We start from the raw sequence: 21,693 nt of genomic DNA, 5'->3' as shown, positions 1-21,693 counted from the left end.
TAAATCCATATCTGCTCTAATACTATGTCACCCAAGTTCTTCTGAAGAATGTTTTCACCAAACCAGCCAAGTTTCAGGAGCCTGGCACCTTGGCTGTTGGTTTTTTTTTTTTTTTTTCCATTTATTTTTATTAGTTGGAGGCTAATTACTTTACAATATTGTAGTGGGTTTTGTCATACATTGACATGAATCAGCCATGGATTTACATGTGTTCCCCATCCTAATCCTGTGGTGACATTGCCTTCCAAAGTAAAAGGTAAGTATTGTACTTTGCAATTCCTACTACTAAGACAGAAGGGCTTCCCTGGTGGCTCAGACAATAAAGAATCTCCTGCCATGCAGGAGACCTGGGTTTGATCCCTGGGTTGGGAAGATCCCCTGATGAAGAGAATGGCAACCCACTCTAGTATTCTTGCCTGCAAAATTCCATGGTGGGCTACAGTTCATGGGGTCTCAAAGAGTTGGACACAACTGAGTGACTAACACTTTCACTTTCACTAAGATAGACGCACAAAGCTTGATAGGCTTCTTTGGGTTTTGGACACATTTTTTTTTTTTTTTTTTGACCTAGGAAATACTTCTCTGAGTCACCGACTGAATGATGCAGAAACTTGCTGGTTTTGAGTGGAACCCAGAACAAGAAAGAGCCCTGCAAGAGGTAAGTCTGAAGTCTAAGCAGTCCTCACACTTGGGCCATGCACTGTGGCGGACCCATGGTACCATGGCCTCTATGGTATAAAAGGACACCAGGCAGAGTTTTGGTCAAGTCCCGGGGAGAATCACAGTGTTTAAGGTTCTTGGACTCTATGGGAGAAGGCGAGGGTGGGGTGATCTGAGAGAATAGCATTGAAACATATATATTATCAAGGGTGAAACAGATCGCCAGTCCAGGTTGGATGCATGAGACAAGTGCTCAGGGCTGGTGCACTGGGATGACCCAGAGGGATGAGAAGGGGAGGGAGGTGGGAGGGGGGTTCAGGATGGGGAACACATGTAAATCAATGGCTGATTCATGTCAATGTGTAGCAAAAGCACTACAATATTGTAAAGTAATTAGCCTCCAACTAATAAAAATAAATGAAAAAAAAAAAAAAAAAAAAAGGTTCTGCAGCACATCATTCAAACAATAGCTCCTGGCATGCTACTGGGCCCTGGAAGAGATTATGTTTGTCATGGATTTTCAAAGTAATCATGTGGTCACAATTCACTATCATAAGTTTATTACTGATAGACCAACCAAGTCATAAGTCCAAGTATACCCAGTAGCTATTCATTATAAGATGGAGTGATACAGCTGGAACTGATTTCAAGAAGATACAAAGGCTACAATAAACTTTATAAGTAAATGCCCAGATCCCATGATACCTATCATGGTCTCACTGATGCCTCTATATCATGTCCATTGATTCAGTGATGCCATCCAACCATCTCATCCTCTGTCATCCCCTTCTCCTCCTGCCCCTAATCCCTCCCAGCATCAGGGTCTTTTCCAATGAGTTGGTTATTCTCATCAGGTGGCCAAAGTAATGGAGCTTCAGCTTCAGCGTCAGTCTTTCCAATGAATGTTCAGGAATGATTTCCTTTAGGATTTACTGGTTGGATCTCCTTGCAGTCCAAGGGACTCTCAAGAGTCTTCTCCAGCACCACAGTTCAAAAGCATCAATTCTTCAGCACTGAGCCTTTATGGTCAAACTCTCACGTCCATACATGACTACAGGAAAAATCATAGCTTTGACTAGATGGACTTTCATCAGTAAAATGTGTATTTGCTTTTTAATATGCTGTCTAGGCTTATAATAGCTTTTCTTCCACTTTTTGGATGGACACATAAAGTGATAAAAAATTGTTACGATTTTGTACTGCCCATGAATGTATGTACACCAGAGAGTATCCAATGTAGAAGTGCTGCACAACTCAGCAGTCAGATGATTCAGCCAGTTCCCAGCATTCCCACATGTCACTAACCTCTGTCCTTGGCCAATACAGCACTGAAACAATGGGTATATGAATGGAGGATCTGTGAAAGCAAGTTGGAAACCATTCCTGGGCTTCCTTTCCCCAAGTCTGCTCTAGTTACAGCCACTGCCGAATACCTGACCTGTCAATAAGAGACCACTTCTAAGTTCCAGAAGAGCACTCTCCTACCACTTGGTAGAAAATTGATTATGTTGGACACGTCCTTCCTGAAAAGGGCAGTGACTCATCCTGATCCCAGCTGGAACATATTCAGAGTACAAATTTGCCTTTCTCAGCTTACATAGCCTTGGCCATCATCACTACGCAAGGCCTCAAAGAATGTCTAACTCACTGATATGGTAGCTCACATAATATTGTTTTGGGTAAAGGGGACCACTCCTGACACATGGAGTGTGATAGCAGGCTTCTGCCCATGGGAGTCATTGGTCTTATCAGCCTCACTATCCAGAGATGCTGACCTGACAGAGGGGTGAAAGACCACATGAAAGAGGCAGTTGAGGTACCAGCTGTTAGATACACACCATACCTCTTAAATTAAAAGCTATTGGTTGGTTCTGTGTCTCCATAGAGTAGTATAGTTGTGTCTAGGAATTAAAGAGTGGATGTAGGAGTAGACCCATTCACCATCATTTGCAGTGGCTTACTTGGAGAATTTGTGCTTTCCATCTTACAACTTTAAAGTCTGTGGGTCTAGAAGTTCTGGTTCCCAGAGAAGGGAAGGCCCAAGCAGGAGGACCAGGAGGAGGATCACCACCTAAACGTTGCAGCTCGTGTCCATTCACTTTGGACTCCTTGTGTGTGTGGATCAGCAGGCATGGAAATGAATTACAATCCTCACAGGGACAATTGACCCTGATCACCATAAGTAGAACCGCCACTATACAGGGAGAAATATCCTCGGTGTTCAAATCACTAGGTTAGTTGCTGATACTTCTATGCCCAATTCTAACTATAATTGAGAATGCATGACCACCACAGCCTGGTTAGGGCTAGGTTGGGCAGCAGACCAGAGTTTACAACAGTATACTTTATAAGTTCAGTTCAGTTCAGTACAGTTCAGTCACTCAGTCATGTCTGACTCTTTGAGACCCCATGAACCACAGCACGCCAGGCCTACATGTCCATCAACAGCTCCCGGAGTTTACCCAAACTCATGTTCATTGAGTTGATGATGCCATTCAACCATTTCACCCTCTGTCATTCCCTTCTCCTCCTGCCCTCAATCTTTCCCAGCATCAGGGTCTTGTCAAATGTCAGCTCTTCACAAGGCCAAAGTATTGGAGCTTCAGCTTCAACATCAGTCCTTCCAATGAACACCCAGGACTGATCTCTTTAGGATGGACTGGTTGGATCTCCTTGCAGTCCAAGGGACTCTCAAGAGTCTTCTCCAACACCACAGTTCAAACGCATCAATTCTTCAGCGCTCAGCTTTCTTTATAGTCCAACTTTCACATCCATGCATGACTACTGGAAAAACCATAGCCTTGACTAGATGGACCTTTGTTGGCAAAGTAATGTCTCTGCTTTTTAATATGCTGTCTAGGTTGATCATAACTTTCCTTCCAAGGAGTAAGCGCCTTTTAATTTCACAGCTGCAATCACCACCTGCAATGATTTTGGAGTCCAAAATTAAAGTCTGACACTGTTTCCACTGTTTCCCCATCCATTTCCCATGAAGTGATGGGACCAAATGCCATGATCTTGGTTTTCTGAATGTTGAGCTCTAAGCCAACTTTTTCACTCTCCTCTTTCACTTTCATCAAGAGGCTCTTCAGTTCTTCACTTTCTGCCATAAGCATGGTGTCATCTGCATATCTGAGGTTATTGATATTTATCCCGCAATCTGGATTCCAGCTTGTGCTTCTTCCATCTATTTTTCTCATGATGTACTCTGCATATAAGCTAAATAAGCAGGGTAACAATATACAGCCTTGATGTACTTCTACTTGGAGTCAGTCTGCTGTTCCATGTCCAGTTCTAACTGTTGCTTCCTGACCTGCATATAGATTTCTCAAGAGGCAGGTCAGGTGGTCTGGTATTCCTATCTCTTCCAGAATTTTCCACAGTTTATTGTGATCCACACAGTCAAAGGCTTTGGCATAGTCAGTGAAGCAGAAATAGATGTTTTTTTCTGGAACTCTCTTGCTATTTTGATGATCCAGTGAATGTTGGCAATTTGATCTCTGCTTCCTCTGCCTTTTCTAAAACCAGCTTGAACATCTGGAAGTTCATGGTTCACGTATTGCTGAAGCCTGGCTTGGAGAATTTTGAGCATTACTTTGCTAACATGCAAGATGAGTACAATTGTGCGGTAGTTTGAGCATTCTTTGGGATTGCCTTTCTTTGGGATTGGAATGAAAACTGACCTTTTCCAGTCCTGTGGCCACTGCTGAGTTTTCCAAATTTTCTGGCATATTGAGTGCAGCACTTTCACAGCATCATCTTTTAGAATTTGAAATAGCTCAACTGGAATTCCATCACCTCCACTAGCATTGTAATGCTGCCTAAGGCCTATTGACTTCACGTTCCAGGATGTCTGGCTCTAGGTGAGTGATCACACCATCATGATTAATTGGGTCGTGAAGATCTTTTTTTGTACAGTTCTTCATTAGTTAAGTTATCTTTATCCAGGTATAGACTTCCTCTGTCATAGTTTCCAGAGAAAATTACAAGAAAAGAATTAGTGGGATAAACTAAAGGTCCTGCTACTGAAGTTGGTTCTGAAACTACTTGACACACCACGTCAGCCTTCTATACCAGCAGAACTGCTACCCACTGGTGGGGGAAAGCCAGAGTAGGGGATATAGAGGTGGGAGAATACGGAGAAAATGTGCGTTGGTTTCATTTAGGCTTGGAATTGGCTGCAGCAATGAGGCTGCAGTTTTTCCTAATGCCATTCCTCTTATAGGTTTCCCCAAGAATTATGTTCACAACTGTGGAAAAATCATGCCTGGGTGAGTGAGTGTACTATGAGAAGCAAGTATAGCTTTGTGGTCCAAGGTGTGGATGGGGCAGTGATAGAGGTTGAATGCCTTTTCCTCCCCTGAAGGAAACACCCTATTTCTGACCAGCCGGGGAGACTGAGTCCTGCCTTGGTCAAATAGAAGCAACTGGACAGGAAGTCATGTGTCCCCTTGCCACTTTCCAGAGGTGGCCCGTGTCCATCGATTGACTGATTCAGGGGTGTGACAGCCTGACCAGCTTGCTTCGAGGTCAATTTGCATGATTATCTCTCTCCCTGCAGATCTAGTCAAGGCCTGACTTTTCTAAGACTGCATCTTGCTCTGCTTTTTCCTGTCCCACATTTTCCCTCGTAAGCTTTTCCTGAAAGTGTTTCCTCCACAAGTCATTGAACCAGATCCCTATCACAGGACTGATGTGTTTTCCATCACCATCTTTCACTGGAACAAGAGTACAGCGCAATATAAAAACACCAGTTATGTACGCAATCTGTGAGAATTTGCCTTGCAAAAGGTTAGCCTGTACATTTTGAATTTCTTGATGAGTTCATCTATAGAAACTGTGATAAAGGAGTTAATTACAAGCCAATAAACTCAACAGTTCTTATCTATTTTACATAATAACTGACATTTATTTTATTTTTATTAGTGTTTCTATTTTCTGCAATCTTTTTATTCAGTATTCAATCTCAAATTCTCCATAGTCTAACTTCAGCTCAACTCTCTGAACATAATTTCTGCCATAGCAGAGAGGGCTAAACTATCTTGTCTCCTTTTCTTCCTTCAGTAACAGAATATCACTGTTTTGTGAGTCTCTGGCTTCCCAGCTAGAGACTATATTTCATAATCTCTTGAATTTAGCTTCCTTCATATGAGTCACTTCAGTTAAAGTAAGACAAATTGATGTATCTTGAAGTCACTCTCGCTAGATTCTCCCTTCTCTACTCACTGCCAGCTATAATATGGCTACAACTGTACCATGTGCCTTGGGCTCAGAAGTGGAGACTGTATATATGCTGAATACCTGTCAAACTGGGGCCCTGGATAACCATGCAGAACAGAGTTGCCTCACTCTCCTAGACTGCCTGCCCATTTTCAGATAGTTATATGAGTGAGCAATATCTTTCTATTTAACCTCTGTATTTTTGGAATGCCATCCTTATAGCAACATTGCCTATATTCTCACTGTGATTCCTGTGAGAAGATAAAAAGTTTGTGTCACAATATGAATTACTGCACTGCATGCCTCAACAAGAACATTTCGCTGCAGGAAAAAAACCCAAAAAACGAAGGAGATTCTGGATGAAGCAACTGACTGCTTTTGATATAGATTGTTTATATGTTGGCACAAACTTTTTGTCTCATAGTGAATTAGCAACAAGTACTTCAAACCTGTTCATGGGCCTTTGCCTCCAATGTAGGAGACCCGGGTTTGATCCCTGGTCAGGAAGATCCCCTGGAGGAGGGAATGGCTACCCACTCCAGTATTCTTGCCTGGAAAATCCCATGGACGGAGGAGCTGTGGGTCGCAAGGTGTCAGACAGGACTGAGTGACTATCACTTTGAGTGGCACTGAATTAACAAATGTCAACAACAACCTAACGCTTCAGTTCTACTGCATTCACTATTATAGATATACCTGCATGTGAATCTTTGAATTATTTATATTTCTGGGCAACCCTTTTATTTATTTTCCCTACAATTCAGGGTCAAAATCTTGCCAGTTCTTCTCACTGAAGCAAATATCTATCCTAAATCATTCCTATTTATTTTGGTAGTTAAGAGTATGAGCTCAGGAGGCCTGTGTCTTAAGCAATTTCCCCAAACTCTCTGGACTTCAGCTTTCTTATCCATTAAATAACGATTGATATTGTTTACCTGGCACAGTTATTGAGAACATTAGATGAGTTAATATATTAAAAAACATTAAATTGTTCTCTATAAAAGAAAGCACTTATACTGTGGGCTCAGTCGTGTCCAACTCTTTGCAACCCCACACACTGTAGCCCATCAGGCTCCTCTGTCCATGGGATTTTCCAGGCAAGAATACTGAACAGGTTGGCATTTCCTACTTCAGGGGACTGCCCAATCCAGGGATCAAACCCATGTCTATTATGTCTCCTGCATTGGCAGGCAGGTTCTTTACCACTAGCATCACCTGGCAAATTTATTCTGTAATCTCACATAGACTCTTTTTTTCCCTTTGTTCAGATTAGTTAGGCAACTGGAGCAGCAGAAAGAGATTGCGCTTGCCGATGGACTGGTTTATTGCAGATATTCATCCTGAGATCTGACTTCCTGGTCCTTGTCAGAAGTACCAGCAACTAAGGTTGCAGCAACCTTCTCAGAGTTGGATGGCTAGACTTCTGGGATGAATGAGATATAGGCAAACTTGAAGCTATGGACTCTTCTACCAGATGATCCAAAGACTCCTATATAATCCTAATTCAGTTTATTTGTGTGCCAGGGTCCAGCCTCAGCAGAACCAGGGGATACCCTCAGGATGAACGGTGTTGGTGAGAAAGAGAGAGAAGACACATGAGACCAGCCTTGATAGGGCCAAGTCTGCGAGGGAGAGAAAGAGAAAGAGAGAGAGAGAGAATGACCAGACGGGGGTGTTTGCAGGTTCTGGCAGAGTCTGGCCATGCTTTATTTTTTACCGTGGCTTTTATACCCTAAATTAGTACATTTCTAAGGGGAAGATAGTTTAACATTATATCAGCTTGTTCTTCATGAAACCAGGGTGTTTTCTGCATACTTCTTTGTGAGAGTCTTGTACATTATCTTCTGGCCATGGGGCCTATTGACATTTTATGACCTAGGTGAATGCAAAACTGTTTCTCGTAATCTATTCTTTAATGAACACAAAGGTCAGTCCTTTTGCAGAAGTTATCAGTTAAATTTATCTAAAAGGTTTACCACACAAAGACTCTGCAGCTCCGGTGAGGTAGCCCCTGTTTAGCATTCCTGGTTAAAGTTAACAATTCTGAACTCTTATTTTTCTAAATCTTTAACTATAACCACTTTTAGAATAATATTTTATGTTCTCTAATAGGGCTTCCTCACCCACGAAGGGCTCTGTACCTATTAGGGCCTTTTGTGTGATCAGGTTCTTTATGTTGTTTATGATTAAGGTGTTGTGAGCAGTCATGTGCATTAGTACACATTTGCCAAGCAGGCTAGAATGCCAGCAAAGGGGTCTAAATTGAAACACTCCTTTCATCCTGAATAATCTTATAGGATACCACCGTCCGGGGGACATATTGATTAAAGTTCTAAGTTGATTCTGTTTGGAAAGAGATCGGGGAAGGCCTTTGACCTGTGTCACAGAAATTAGGGAGTAGTCTAATATAGCAAGCATCAGAAAGACAGAGATCATCTTTAAGGTGAGCGCCGGGGCAGCTTTTCGAAATCCCTGAAGTCCTGATCTGCCTTGCTTGTCAGGTCTTCCCCTCATGACCTTGTCATGGGTGGGATCTCGTGTGCTGGCTCCCAGCATTTATGGATATTCTTTTTTTCACATTTATTATACTTAAAAGGCTTCCAAGGTGGTGCAATGGTAAAGAATGCACCTGCCAGTGCAGGAGACGCAGGACTCACAGGTTCCATCCCTGGGTCAGGAAGATCCCCTGGAGAAGGAAATGGCAACTCACTCTAGTATGCTTGCCTGAAAAATTACATGGACAGAGGAGCCTAGTGGGCTATAGTCCATGGGGTCACAGAGTCAGACACAACTGAGTGACTGAGCATGCACACAATATAAACAATCCCTTGATTCCTCTAAATTTGAATATAGCCAAATATACCTAATAAGGAAACAGCTTGGAGTTTCTTCAGGCAAACTTGAAGCTATAGGCTATTCTACCAAATGATGCAAAGATTCCTATATAATCCTAATTTAGTTTATTTTTGGATATTCTTTCTGTACATTGTATTGTATTTAAACATAATCTAGGTACATTTACTGCTTGCTCAGATGGTTTTTTAAAATGCTATTTTAATTTATTTTTTAAAAAGCTTTTAATTTTGTATTAAAGTATAACCGATTAACAACGTTATGGTAGTTTCAGCTGAACAGCGAAGGGACTCAGCATACATATACCTGTATCCATTCTCCCCCAAACTCTCCTCTCATCCTGTTTTGGGATATTCTTGCTATTTGGCTACTGCAACTCATCCAATTCATTATGTTAGCACTTGTTGTCATTCAGGGCTCAATTCAAGTATCACCCCAAGCAAGAGGCCTTCCCTGATGACTAGAGCCAAAGCACTTCCTCCCTTTTCTGTCTCTCTGTAAGAGCTTCCTGCCATGTTTCCTTCACTGCATTTCAGTACCCAGAATTCTTTAATTCAAGTGTGTGTTTCTAGCAATAGTATGTAATATGCCTACTAATAGTTGGTTATATTTCCAATAATTACATTCAACTAGAATGTAAGTTCTCTGAGGAGGAGGCCTCTTTTTTTTGACTGCTGCACTCTAATACATAAGAACTGCTTGATAATTATGGACTGAATGATTGATTAACTGTGATAGGATGGGCGCCATAAACATTTGTTATAAGCATAGGCAGGTTTTGATACATGTTCAAAAGCTAATGTAATATAAACTCTGTAGATATTTTACTTCTCAAACAACCACAAAAAAATTCAGTCACTGATGATGTTCTTCACGGTGGCCCCGGAAGCTATGTCTTGCTATTTACACACATGGTCACTGTAGAATTTAATCTTTATTTTCCTCATTATTATCATTTAACTGCATCATTTGCAAAGAAATTTAGCTTTCTACTATATTTTAGACATTAAGCAATAGGAAAGAAGTGTCAATTACCTATTCTTATTGCATTACACCATATATAACTCAACAAAGGACAAATCTCAGAATAGGTGTTCCATTCATTTGCTCAAATGGTTTCCTTACAGTTACAAAGTGGATGAGCAAACTGATTATTTCAGTGCCACTGTTGAAAGTCAAAATCTTTTGTGAGACCTCTCTTGGTTCTGCATGTTTGACTAAACCTCTTTTCTTCTTTATCACAATATACATGGCTTTGCCATTCAAATTTTTGCATTCAAAACTGGTGAAACAAACTTTCACAGAAATGGGCAGATTGATAATGTAAGACTTGGAAAGAGTTTGACTCTCACACACAGAACATGGATTAAACACTTGATAATGTAAGACTTGGAAAGAGTTTGACTCTCACACACAGAACATGGATTAAACACTCATTTTGGTGGACAAAGACCCTAGTCATTTTAGTTGTACTTTCCCAGGAAATTACACTGATGGGAGTAAAGTATAAAATAAAATTACCTGGTGCTAAGGTGGGCTTTCCTGGTGGCTCAGAAGCTAAAGAATCTGCCTGTAATGCAGGAGACCTGAGTTCGATCCCTGGGTTGGGAAGATTCGTTGGAGAAGGGAATGGCAACCCACCTCTGGAGAGTATTCTTGTCTGGAGAATTCCATGGACAGAGGAACCTGGCCGGCTACAGTCCATGGGGTCACAAAGATTTGGACACAACTGAGCTACCAACACAGTGGCATGCTGTTACAATCCTTGCTGTCCCAAATGTTTTTATTATTAGTTCAATTTATACTACTTCAGTTTTTCCTGTAGATACCTTATAATTGGTGGTATTTGTATACATCGGTCTGGACAGGCTTTATTTCTAACTACATTCCTTCTATGTTAGACCATTTTAGGGCTATTGGGATGCCCATATTTCTTCTTTCATCTCTTTTCTTTGTATGTTTCTTCTTGTCTCTGTTAATCACAGCTTTAATAACAGGATGTTTGCATTTCTTATTTTATATTCTGAAAATGTTTGTTTAGACTTTTCCTACTCTGAGTCTCCTTTTATTGTCTGAATGACAGCTAACATAATTTCTAACTTTTATTGATCACCGTCTATATTCCAGGCACTTGCTTGATATAGATTATTTCTAATCCTCAAAGCAACCTGGCAAGACAGATATTATTATTCCTTCTTTATAGCCAAGGAAGCTGAGATGCAAGGTGTTTTATTTAGGTCTTGCTGAAGGTGACACAGGACATTAGTTTCAGATTTGAAATCCAAAGCTGGGGTTGTCTCTGCAGTTAAATTGCATGTGTGTGTGTGTGTGTGTGTGTGTATGTGTGTGTGTGTGTGTGTGTGTATGAGAGAAGGGATGCAGGGGGAGAAGATTCTACAATGATTATAACAAAAGGGGTGCATTTCTGGGAGGACCCTGAGGAGTCGGGTGGGGAGGGAGGTGGGAGGGGGGATCGGGATGGGGAATACATGTAACTATATGGCTGATTCATGTCAATGTATGACAAAACCCACTGAAATGTTGTAAAGTGATTGGCCTCCAACTAATAAAATAATATTAAAAAAAAAAAAAAAAAAAAAAGGGGTGCATTTGCATGCACTTTCTCATACTTTGTGCCATTGTTATTGTTTTAATTCTAAAGATCAGAAACTTATAAAGCAATTATATCACTATCTGTTTGTTCCCTACATATCTGAAACTGTTACACACTGTAATTTTCTGTTTTTAGTATCTAGCATTATAGATATGCTGAAACTTTGGAAAAATACTCAGTTAAAACTGCTTTAGGCAGTGTATATGATAATAGTGCCAGCGTAGTGAAAATGCATGCAACTATCTCTTACACAGGTAAACGGGATGCAGGCAGATTTTGTACATATGATGAGGTGAAGCAGATTTACTTTTTGGTAGATACAGGTAGAGTGGACACGAGATTCCCTGAGATGATTAACCAGGCTTAGAAAGGGCAGTAAATTCTGATGAAATCATGTTACTAAGAAGGGTATGAGCACTCAGATTTTCCCTCTCTAATTAAGTAAAAATTTCAAATTTACTATCAAGCTAGAAACACATACTTTAAAAAAGTCACACCACTGTCCTGATCCTGAGATTCATGTTTTATAGAATGATGGAAATAACTTTTGCTCTCATTAGATCTGGTTATTCCAACCTACCTGCCTTTTCTCTACTAACAATTTGTTCTGCTCACCGCTTCTCCACATCCTTCCCTGCGAAGGACACCGTGGAATTATCAATTGGACTGATTATCCTCTCTCAGGTCATGTGTCTTTTCTAGATAACTAGGAGACCTCTAGACCTTAATAGCCAAAACATTAAAATTGTCCAGTGCTCATGGTAGAAGGATTATTTTGTTAATTAGAAAAGTTTCCAGGTTATTGGTTTTCTCTCCATTCCCTATGCTTGCTTTCTGCTATTCTGACCTCACTGTTTAAAGGAGAATGCTATGAAAGGTATTTCTGTTTTTCAAGTTCTTCTGCTTCCTCCCATCTTGCTGTGTTGTTTTAAATTTTATTCTGCTTAGTAAGCTTTGCCTTATGCACATCTTTAAAGAAAATTCTTTTCCAAATCTGCATTATACAAGCTGGTGACTTTCAATATTTTGTCTCTCAAAGTCATTTAAGCCTAATACAATCCACGTACACTGATGAAGAATTTTAATAGGTTAGGGATGTGTATCCTCAGTGCTTCAGCCAGCAAATCCTTAAGGAGAAACTCTGAGATGCACACTGTCTTTGCAAAGACTCAATTCTACCTGCACATCATATAAGCGAGGGAGTCCATCAGCTCCTAGGAAAAGCTTTTCCTTCCTGTGTGCACTGATCCATAATGAATGCCCTCTCCACAGAACTCCCATGTAATAGTCTGATTCTTATTCAGAAAACTTTTCTACCAAAGTACTCGGATTTGTGCCTGCATGCTAAGTCGCTTCAGCTGTATCCGACTCTTTGCGGCCCTATGGACTGTAGCTCGCCAAGCTTCTCTGTCCAGGGGCTTCTTCAGGCGACAATAGAGTGGGTGGCCGTACCCTCCTCCAGAGGGTCTTCCTGACCCAGGGATCGAACCCAGGCGGGTTCTTTCCCACTAGCGCCACCTGGGAAGCCCAGTCTGACTTACAGAGGTGCGTGAATGCTAGCCTCTGGGGGTGGGATCGGTGAAGAGGTTCCTGTGTGGATCCTGGTAATAGTGCCACAAGAATTGTTTACGCACAAAATACCTCTGATTTATCCTAAACACTTGTGCATTCGTCACCAAAATACATCATCTTTATTCAGTAAATTCACACTATTTGTATTTTCCCATGAAATAGTCTCAAAAGTGCAGTTGACCCCAGGGGAAAGTGACAAGTTTATTCTGTAGCTCTGAGTATCTTCAAACATGACTATGCACTCTTGCATACAATACCTTATATTACTATTTATGGTTTTGTGAATATACTCTCAGGGAATCTGGATACCAACTCAATGGAAGAAACTGTATTGTAAACTCTTATTAATAGGTTGGTCTCATATAATGCTTCACTTATAGCATATTAAAATTATCAGACATTTCTGCAGTGCACACACAAAAAATTCAGTTTCTATTGTTATACTTGGATTAGGGGTTCAAAATAGTTATCTTCTGATGATTTTGATTCATCAAGTATGAAAGTATTATATATATATATATATATATTTTTTTTTTTTTTTTGCTATCTTCAAGTAGTTTTTCCATGATGAAACCTTAGTAAGGTACTTGGGTGGAGAATTTGACACCTGACAAGATTGTATTTGCAACTGATTGACGGGAAAAGGAAAATCCATGACTTAATGTCACCATTTCTGGATGTCAAAATGTTTGACAACTTTGTGTAATCAAAATAGTGAAATGGCTCATGGTAAACTAAAGAACTAAAATACTAAAAGAATTAAAATCATGAGGAATTACCTGAGGATTTTGGAAGAATTTCTGAAAGGTTTAAATACTATTCTGAATTAAGAAGAGAAATGTAATACATAAATAACACATGAATCCACGTGGTGATTAGGAAAAATGTATCAAATGTTGATGAAGTTTATGCCTCTGCTCTGAGCATGAAGTGATAAAAGTTGTCTGGCTATTTCACTGGAAAGGCTAAAAGATGAATAAATGGAAGTGAAGACTATGAAATTATAGAACTCTTATTTCCCCAGCTATGGGGATAATTACTTATATATCAGAGTTCCTTTAATCTCAGGGTCTCACCTACAAACAATTTCTAACACTTTTTCTTTGAAGGTCTCACTTTCCCCCCCACAGCCATGAAGCTACTCAGGACTTCCCTCGCTCATATCTAGATTATTACCTAACTTCAGCTCCTCCCTGTTCTCATTTGTCACAGTAAAACACAAACAAACAAACAAAAACTTCTGGCATAATCTTTTTTGGCCAACACTGAAAAATGTATTTCACGCTCATCTTCAGAACACACTTGTTGCCTATTAAACCCAAGTTACTCTGACAGCTCACAGAGCTTTCCCGACTGGCTCGCATGTGCTCCTCAAGGTCAGGTCCTGTTATATGCCCTCTCTACCAAGAAACAAGTGTGCCACTGTTACTGCTTTTTTGCACACAAAAACACACACCCTCTGGGTTTGCTTATACATTTGTGAGATTTTAGTGACAGTTGCTATGGTACTATGCTAGGTTCTCAAAGAAGGCAATGCCACCCCACTCCAGTACTCTTGCCTGGAGAATCCCATGGATGGAGGAGCCTGGTAGGCTGCAGTCCATGGGGTCCCAAAGAGTCGGACACGACTGAGCGACTTTACTTTCACTTTTCACTTTCACGCTTTGGAGAAGGAGATGGCAACCCACTCCAGTGTTCTTGCCTGGAGAATCCCGGGGACGGCAGAGCCTGGTGGGCTGCCATCTATGGGGTCGTGCAGAGTCGGACATGACTGAAGCGACTTAGCAGCAGCAGCATGCTGGGTTCTAGATTACGAACATCTTGCTCCTTAAGGTTTGCATGAGCTGATATATGACAAGCACAAGTGTCTGCAATACCATATAGGAAATGCAATCATAGAGTCATAAATAAGGTATAGAGTGAAAAAAAGGGGGAAAAATATGAAGACAAATTTATGATGTCACTTTGTTCACATAACTAGGAGCTATAATGGTTTGTAAATTCCATGAATGCAAAGACCTTTCTTTTTATTATACAGGTATTTCAAAAGCATTTTTTTGCGTAAATTCACACTGAGTACTCCATCCTGTGCTTCTGAAGTCACAAGGTATTCCTGATTTTTTGTTCTACGTAGACAGTTAATGATAGAAGTGTATTTATTATTCTAAACATAAAACTACCATCTTGGTGTGGTTGGGACTAAACTGGAATTCCAGGAATAATAAGGCAACTTGAGCTTCAGTTCTGACTTGTCCCTAACAAGTCAAGTAACTTAGAACAAGACATTGTACCTCCTCAGGTGTCTAAAATGAATAGGTTGGCTAGATGCCCTACTGCTTCCTGCTATTATAATTCCTAATTCTCCATGTCGGCACCAACTCACAGAATCTACAGTGTTTGTATCACTAGACCATGTGATTTGTTTATGTCATAGACATTCAGATCTCATCATTTCCAAGCGGGAGTTAGATGATTCCCCAGCAAGAATCTACCAAGATGCTAATTCCCTAAGGTTAGCACCCTGTGGCTTTGTTCCCCTATTTCTTTACTCTTAGAGACACTGGACTAGAAAGAGAGGAGCTGCAGCTCTTTGAGCATTCCCTTGGTCACACAGGCGAGCAGGAATCCACATCATGCTTGGCACGTTTCTTGATAGTGAGACCCTGGAGTGACTGCCTGGAGATTGAGACTGAGCTAAGCTGACAGCTTGAGAGCTTAAAAGCATCGATTAGTGAATGTGCAATGATCTGACCTTCCAACTGCCTCCATGTTGGGGCTTTGGTTTCTATAATGGGAGTTTAAAAAAAAAAAAAAGAGGAAACCTTATTCTTTTATGCTTTATAGTCATTATTCCACCCAAACAAAAAGGGGCATGAATTAATAGACACCCATGAGTATAATTTTAAGAATCTTCCACACCAGGGACTATACGGAGGAGGATGTACTCTAGGGATAGAGCTCATGCGTGCTCAAGTACATATTCTCACATTAAACTGCCCAGGAATCCACTTCCAGTGAAGGGAGAACATTCTGCGCTGTACTTTCGCTGCTGGCCATCGATAGATATTCATATTGCACTTTTTAATTAGGTGACAAAGACATTTTCACATATATGTTAGTTGGTGCTAATGAAAGTCTACATAAGGAACCAAAGGAAATTAAATAGCTGTTAAGATTATCATTTTGCACGTTTTCTTTTTATTTGTGACAATAAAAAAGTGTGAATTGAAAATCTAAGGAAAGATAACAGTTGGCTTTTTCAAAGTGAAATGCACTAAACAAAAAGGCATGTTTATAATAAATATAATACAGTATCTGCAACATTTAATTTAGAGAATGTATAGTAGTGACAGAGACACATAATATTAATTGATCTTATCTCGGTAGGGTTGTGATGAATGGACTGTAAAACCTTTCATTAGTGTTGGTTATGCTTACATGTAGGGCTTCCTTTGTGGCTCAGGTAGTAAAGAATCTGCCTGCAATGCAGGAGACCTGGGTTCAATCCCTGGAGAAGAGAATGGCTACCCACTCCACTATTCTTGTCTGGAACATTCCATGGACAGAGTAATCTGACAGGCTACAATCCATGGGCTTACAAAGAGTCAGACATGACTGAGTGACACTTTCAATTTCATGATTATATATATTTTGTAAAATTAAACTGATGCTGTATAAAGTACACAAATATAATGCTTATAGCCATTTTGTTTACTTGCTATTATAAACACGAAATGAGAAGAAGAGAAAATCACCATAGAAAGGAAATCAAAAGTATTATGCCCTTTATCTTCACTAAATCTTCTGCAGTTTTCTGGCGTCCCTGGTGGTTCAGATGGTAAAGTGTCTGCCTGCAATGCAGAAGACCTGGATTTGATCCCTGGGTCAGGAATATCTTTCTGGAGAAGGAAACAGCAACCCACTCCAGTACTCTTGCCTGGAAAATTCCATGGATGGAGGAGCCTTGTAGGCTACAGTCCATGGGATCTCAAAGAGTTGGACACAACTGAGCCACTTCACTGGTTCACTGGGTATTCTTTATGACTGGAAAAGTTTTGCTTCAATAAGTCTATGGTTCTCAAAATCTCATATATGTGAATAATTCCCTGTTCAACTTAACTGCAATTCTGCTTACTAGTCCTTGTTTTCTTTCTTAAATACATTTGGGAACATATGGCACGTTAGTTAATAAGAAATATATACAACTTCATTTTTCAGTTAAAAGTAACCATATAAATAATATAATTCATGTAATGAAACAGGAGACTTTTAGTAAACATTTACTCTTGAGTATTACGGGCTTCCCTGGTGGCTCAGACATCTGTCTACAATGCGGGAGACCTGGGTTCGATCCCTGGGTTAGGAAGATCCCCTGGAGAAGGAAATGGCAGCCCACTCCAGTATTCTTGTCTGGAGAATCCCATGGATGGAGGAGCCTGGTGGGCTATAGTCCACGGGGTCACAAAGAGTCGGACACGCCCGAGCAACTCCACTTTCCATTTTTTCCACATTATTTAAATACTCTTATAATAAGCTATGCTTTGATAATAGAAATATAAATGAAAATAGCAACTTAAATTTGTGAACTATCTGATGCCTTTTCTGATTAATTATATCATTTATTAAGAACTCCTTAGGAAATTACCTCTATGATGCTATTCAAAATTATAACAGTCACACTCACAAATGTCTTTTTGTATGCATATGTTCTTGTGTCTTCCAAAGTGATGCAGTTCTCTACGGAATAATGCTATTTTCTTTTTCTAATTTTCATTTATACCCCTATTCAACAAGCACAGTATTTCATATCTAACATGTGATCATCAAATTTAAAATCATCATATTAACCAAATCTTATTGGAGCTGACGTGTTTTTGATTATGCTCATTTCCAAAGAAAACAAGTAGTGTCACTGAGAAGGAAAACTATCAGTGAACACAATTATTTATTTTTAAAAACTCATAAAGCATTAAGATGTATAAAGTTTTCATTTAAAAAAGCATTTTTTTTCCCCTTTGAAGATAGTGGAGTTTGGGGCCACTAACTCATTTTTTAGATCATCTATCACCTTGGTTAAGTTGGCTACTTTTTATTGTTGCTGTACCATGAATTATAGATGTCTTATAAATAAAAATATGTGAGAAAAGAATTGATTTACTATCAATGATTTATCAATTTTTTAAGTATGTGAGCACTTTTAACTACCATTTATGGGACACAAGGTTTTGCCTTTATGAAATTCAACATCTATGTATTATGACTATACACACTATAAAAACTATGTCTTTATTTGTCTACTTAATATATACACCAAACTGCTGAACAAATCATTAAAATAAATTATGACTTACGGTAGCTGTTTAAAACAGACTTTAAAATATGTAATAGTGAATAAAAATAACAAGAAAATGTTCCATTGACTTCGAGAGAAAGCACTACATTTTATTCTTCTTTGAATTTTCTAGAGCTATTAGCCTTGTCTTATACATAGGAGATGCTCAATAAACATATGGAGGAATTTTTTTTTTTACCATATAGACACAGAAGGGCATGTAACATGAATTATGGAATAAAGAGAAACACAAGAGAGGGAGAGGAAATGGTAAAAAAAAAAAGTCTGTTTCACAGTGATTTCTCATTAATGAGGATGCTACTCCTCTACTGACTACTTAGCAGGGGACCATCTGATCTGCTCTCTGCAGTCAGCTTATTGATTGTGTGGGTCAATGTAATCTGATGCATAAAGAACCAAGAAAGTAGAAGGTAGCATTTTCCTAGATAAATGGTAAGAAGCAGCTAGTTTACATTTTCATGCCCTGAGGCTTAGTGGCTCCCACATAAAGCTGAATTAAAATTGACAATTTTTTACCAATAGATCTGACCTAGTGCAAGACTGGTTTTAAAAACCATGAAGACATATTAAAGATAGAATCTGTATGAGCTTGAAGTAAAACTTGCCTTTCCTTTTTTATTTAGACTATCTGTGTTGTACACATACATATCAAGGTCTAGTTATAGGCATTTAGATGATGGTGGCCCTTGATTTCTGTCTTCCTAGACATGTGCTCTGTGTGATCAGATGCTCAGTTGTGTCTGACTCTTTGCCACCCTATCCATGGACTTCCACCAGGCTCCTCTGTCCATGGGATTTTCCCAGCAACAATGCTGGAATGGGTTGCCCTTTCCTCCTCCAGGGGTCTTCCCAACCCAGGCATCAGCCCATGTCTCCTGTGGCACCTGCATTGCAGACAGGTTCTTTTCTGCTGAGCCACTTGGGAAGCCCATCTTCTTAGATGATGAGTCCCCAGAACCAAGGTCACCTCCAAAGCTGACTAAGCCCCTGTGTAACTGTCCCAAAAGCCCCCTGGCAATCACTAACAAGCTCCCTGATTCCCAGTTAGGCAAAGATGCCCACTCCAGGAAACACCCTCTAGCACCCCCAACCAATCACCAAATGCAAACCATCCAGCAGGAATTTCCTTTGTCTTGAGGTTATAAAAATTGGCTATTAACTCACTAAAATGGTTGACTCTCCCTGGCCTGTCAGGAGGTGTTGGCCCACTGCGCTCGCAGTGCCCAACTTTATCTCTGCTGTTTTTTCTTAATAAACTTCCTGCTTTCTGAAATGCTCTATGTTTGGAAATTCTTTCCCAACCTGCACTCAGACTGCCTCAACACTAGATACCTAACACCTAACTGCTTTCCTGCTAGTCACTGGTCCCGCTAAACTCAAGTCAAAACGATCAGCTCTAAGAAAACACCAACAATGAAACAATATCCTCTAGGCAAAGCTTCCAAACCAACTGACTAACAAACAAAACCTCAGAAAAACAAACCCCAAATGCAAATACGTAATCCACAAAGCACAAGGCATTATTGAAGAGAATAAAACTACTGGGTAAAAAAGAAGTTTGTGTTAAATGCCAGCTATAGTACTTCCAGCAGAGTTCCCAACATCAATTCAGTGCTCACAAATTGCTAGTTTTTTTTCTTTCACCCCAGGAGAGAATGTTCAGTGTTACCTGCCAGAGAGGATCTTTTTGCTCAGGGAAGAGGTCAAAGTACTTGTGTGCTAGTTGCACTGGAGGCAGAGTTTGCAATCTCAGGTTGGTCCAGCTCTGAACGAAGTTGGCCAGGTTCACAAAGGTGTACAACCCTAGGCGGTCATTCCCATAGTTTGATAAATGGGTCATGAAAATGCTGATCTGAAAAATAAAAATGACCAGAAATATCATATGCATATGCTCAAAAGTGGCATGGAAGCTCTAAGAAGAATTTCACCTAAACATGGAATTTTATGAGAAGTACAATTATCATTTTAGGTGGCATTAGGGTAGTAGTCCCACCCTCCATATTCATATGTTGAAACTGTAACTCCCAAAGTGACTGTATTCAGAGGTAGATTCTTTAGAGAGGTAATTCAGCTTAAATGAAGTCGTAAGGATCCTAACCTGATGGTCTGGTAGCCTTATAAGAAAACAGATACCACAGTGCATTTCCCCCCCTCCCTCTCTATTTTTCTCTTTCTGTCTCTCCCTTTCTCTCCCTCCCTCCTGCAATGCACATAGGAGAGGCCAATTGAGAACACAGCCTGAAAGTGGCTGTCTTTAAGTCAGGCTGCTGCTGCTGCTGCTAGGTCGCTTCAGTCATGGCCAACTCTGTGCGACCCCACAGACAGCAGCCCACCAGGCTCCGCCGTCCCTGGGATTCTCCAGGCAAGAACACTGGAGTGGGTTGCCATTTCCTTCTCCAGTGCATGAAAGTGAAAAGTGAAAGTGAAGCCTCTCAGTCCAGTCGTGTCCGACTCTTAGTGACCCCATGGACTGCAGCCTACCAGGCTCCTCTGTCCATGGGATTTTCCAGGCAAGAGTACTGGAGTGGGGTGCCATTGCCTTCTCCATTTTAAGTCAGGAAGAAACTGAATTTTCTGGCACCTCCATCATGGACTTGTAACTTCAAAAACTGAGAAAATAAATGTATGCTGTTTAAATCACCCAATCTGTGATGTCTTGTTACGGCAGTTTGCAAAGACTAATACTGGTAGAAAGTCACACATCTGATTTCTATTTCAAAGTCACTCTTAAACTCACTCTAAAAATAAAAATTGAAATTGGGATAGGCCAACATCATTGTTCATTAAAAGTATAGTGTTACTTTACATTTTAGCTTTTTCCCCATTCTGGAATCAACACTATCAAATTCAATAATCTAATAACTTCCAGACTAGCAAAGAACCAGAATCATACCACTTTTAAAATTAAACAATTCTTTCAGAACTTTTTTAGTTCATATATGTATATGGGTTGAAATGAAATCAAACTTAAGAAAACTTGTGCAAATGAAGAAACAGACAAAGGATTAATCTCAAAAATATACAAGCAACTCCTGAAGCTCAATTCCAGAAAAATAAATGACCCAATCAAAAAATGGGCCAAAGAACTAAACAGACATTTCTCCAAAGAAGAAATACAGATGGCTAACAAACACATGAAAAGATGCTCAACATCACTCATTATTAGAGAAATGGAAATCAAAACCACAATGAGGTACCATTACACGCCAGTCAGGATGGCTGCTATCCAAAAGTCTACAAGCAATAAATGCTGGAGAGGGTGTGGAGAAAAGGGAACCCTCTTACACTGTTGGTGGGAATGCAAACTAGTACAGCCACTATGGAAAACAGTGTGGAGATTTCTTAAAAAACTGGAAATAGAACTGCCATATGACCCAGCAATACCACTTCTGGGCATACACACCGAGGAAACCAGATCTGA

General features: G+C 40.1%; 1 protein-coding gene across 2 annotated transcripts in view; it reads right to left on the bottom strand.

Moving 5' to 3' along the window:
* LOC136148019 (bifunctional heparan sulfate N-deacetylase/N-sulfotransferase 4) overlaps nt 1-21,693 on the bottom strand; it is a 256,176-nt gene that overhangs the window by 21,626 nt on the left and 212,857 nt on the right. For both annotated transcript variants that reach the window (XM_065907461.1, XM_065907462.1), the window contains exon 6: nt 19,942-20,124. In XM_065907461.1, coding sequence (XP_065763533.1) covers nt 19,942-20,124 — 183 coding nt within the window. The remainder of the gene's footprint in view (nt 1-19,941; nt 20,125-21,693) is intronic.

This window comes from Muntiacus reevesi, chromosome 16 (assembly GCF_963930625.1).
Source record: "Muntiacus reevesi chromosome 16, mMunRee1.1, whole genome shotgun sequence".
Lineage (NCBI taxonomy): Eukaryota > Metazoa > Chordata > Mammalia > Artiodactyla > Cervidae > Muntiacus > Muntiacus reevesi.
This window is presented reverse-complemented; position numbering and strand designations above follow the sequence as displayed.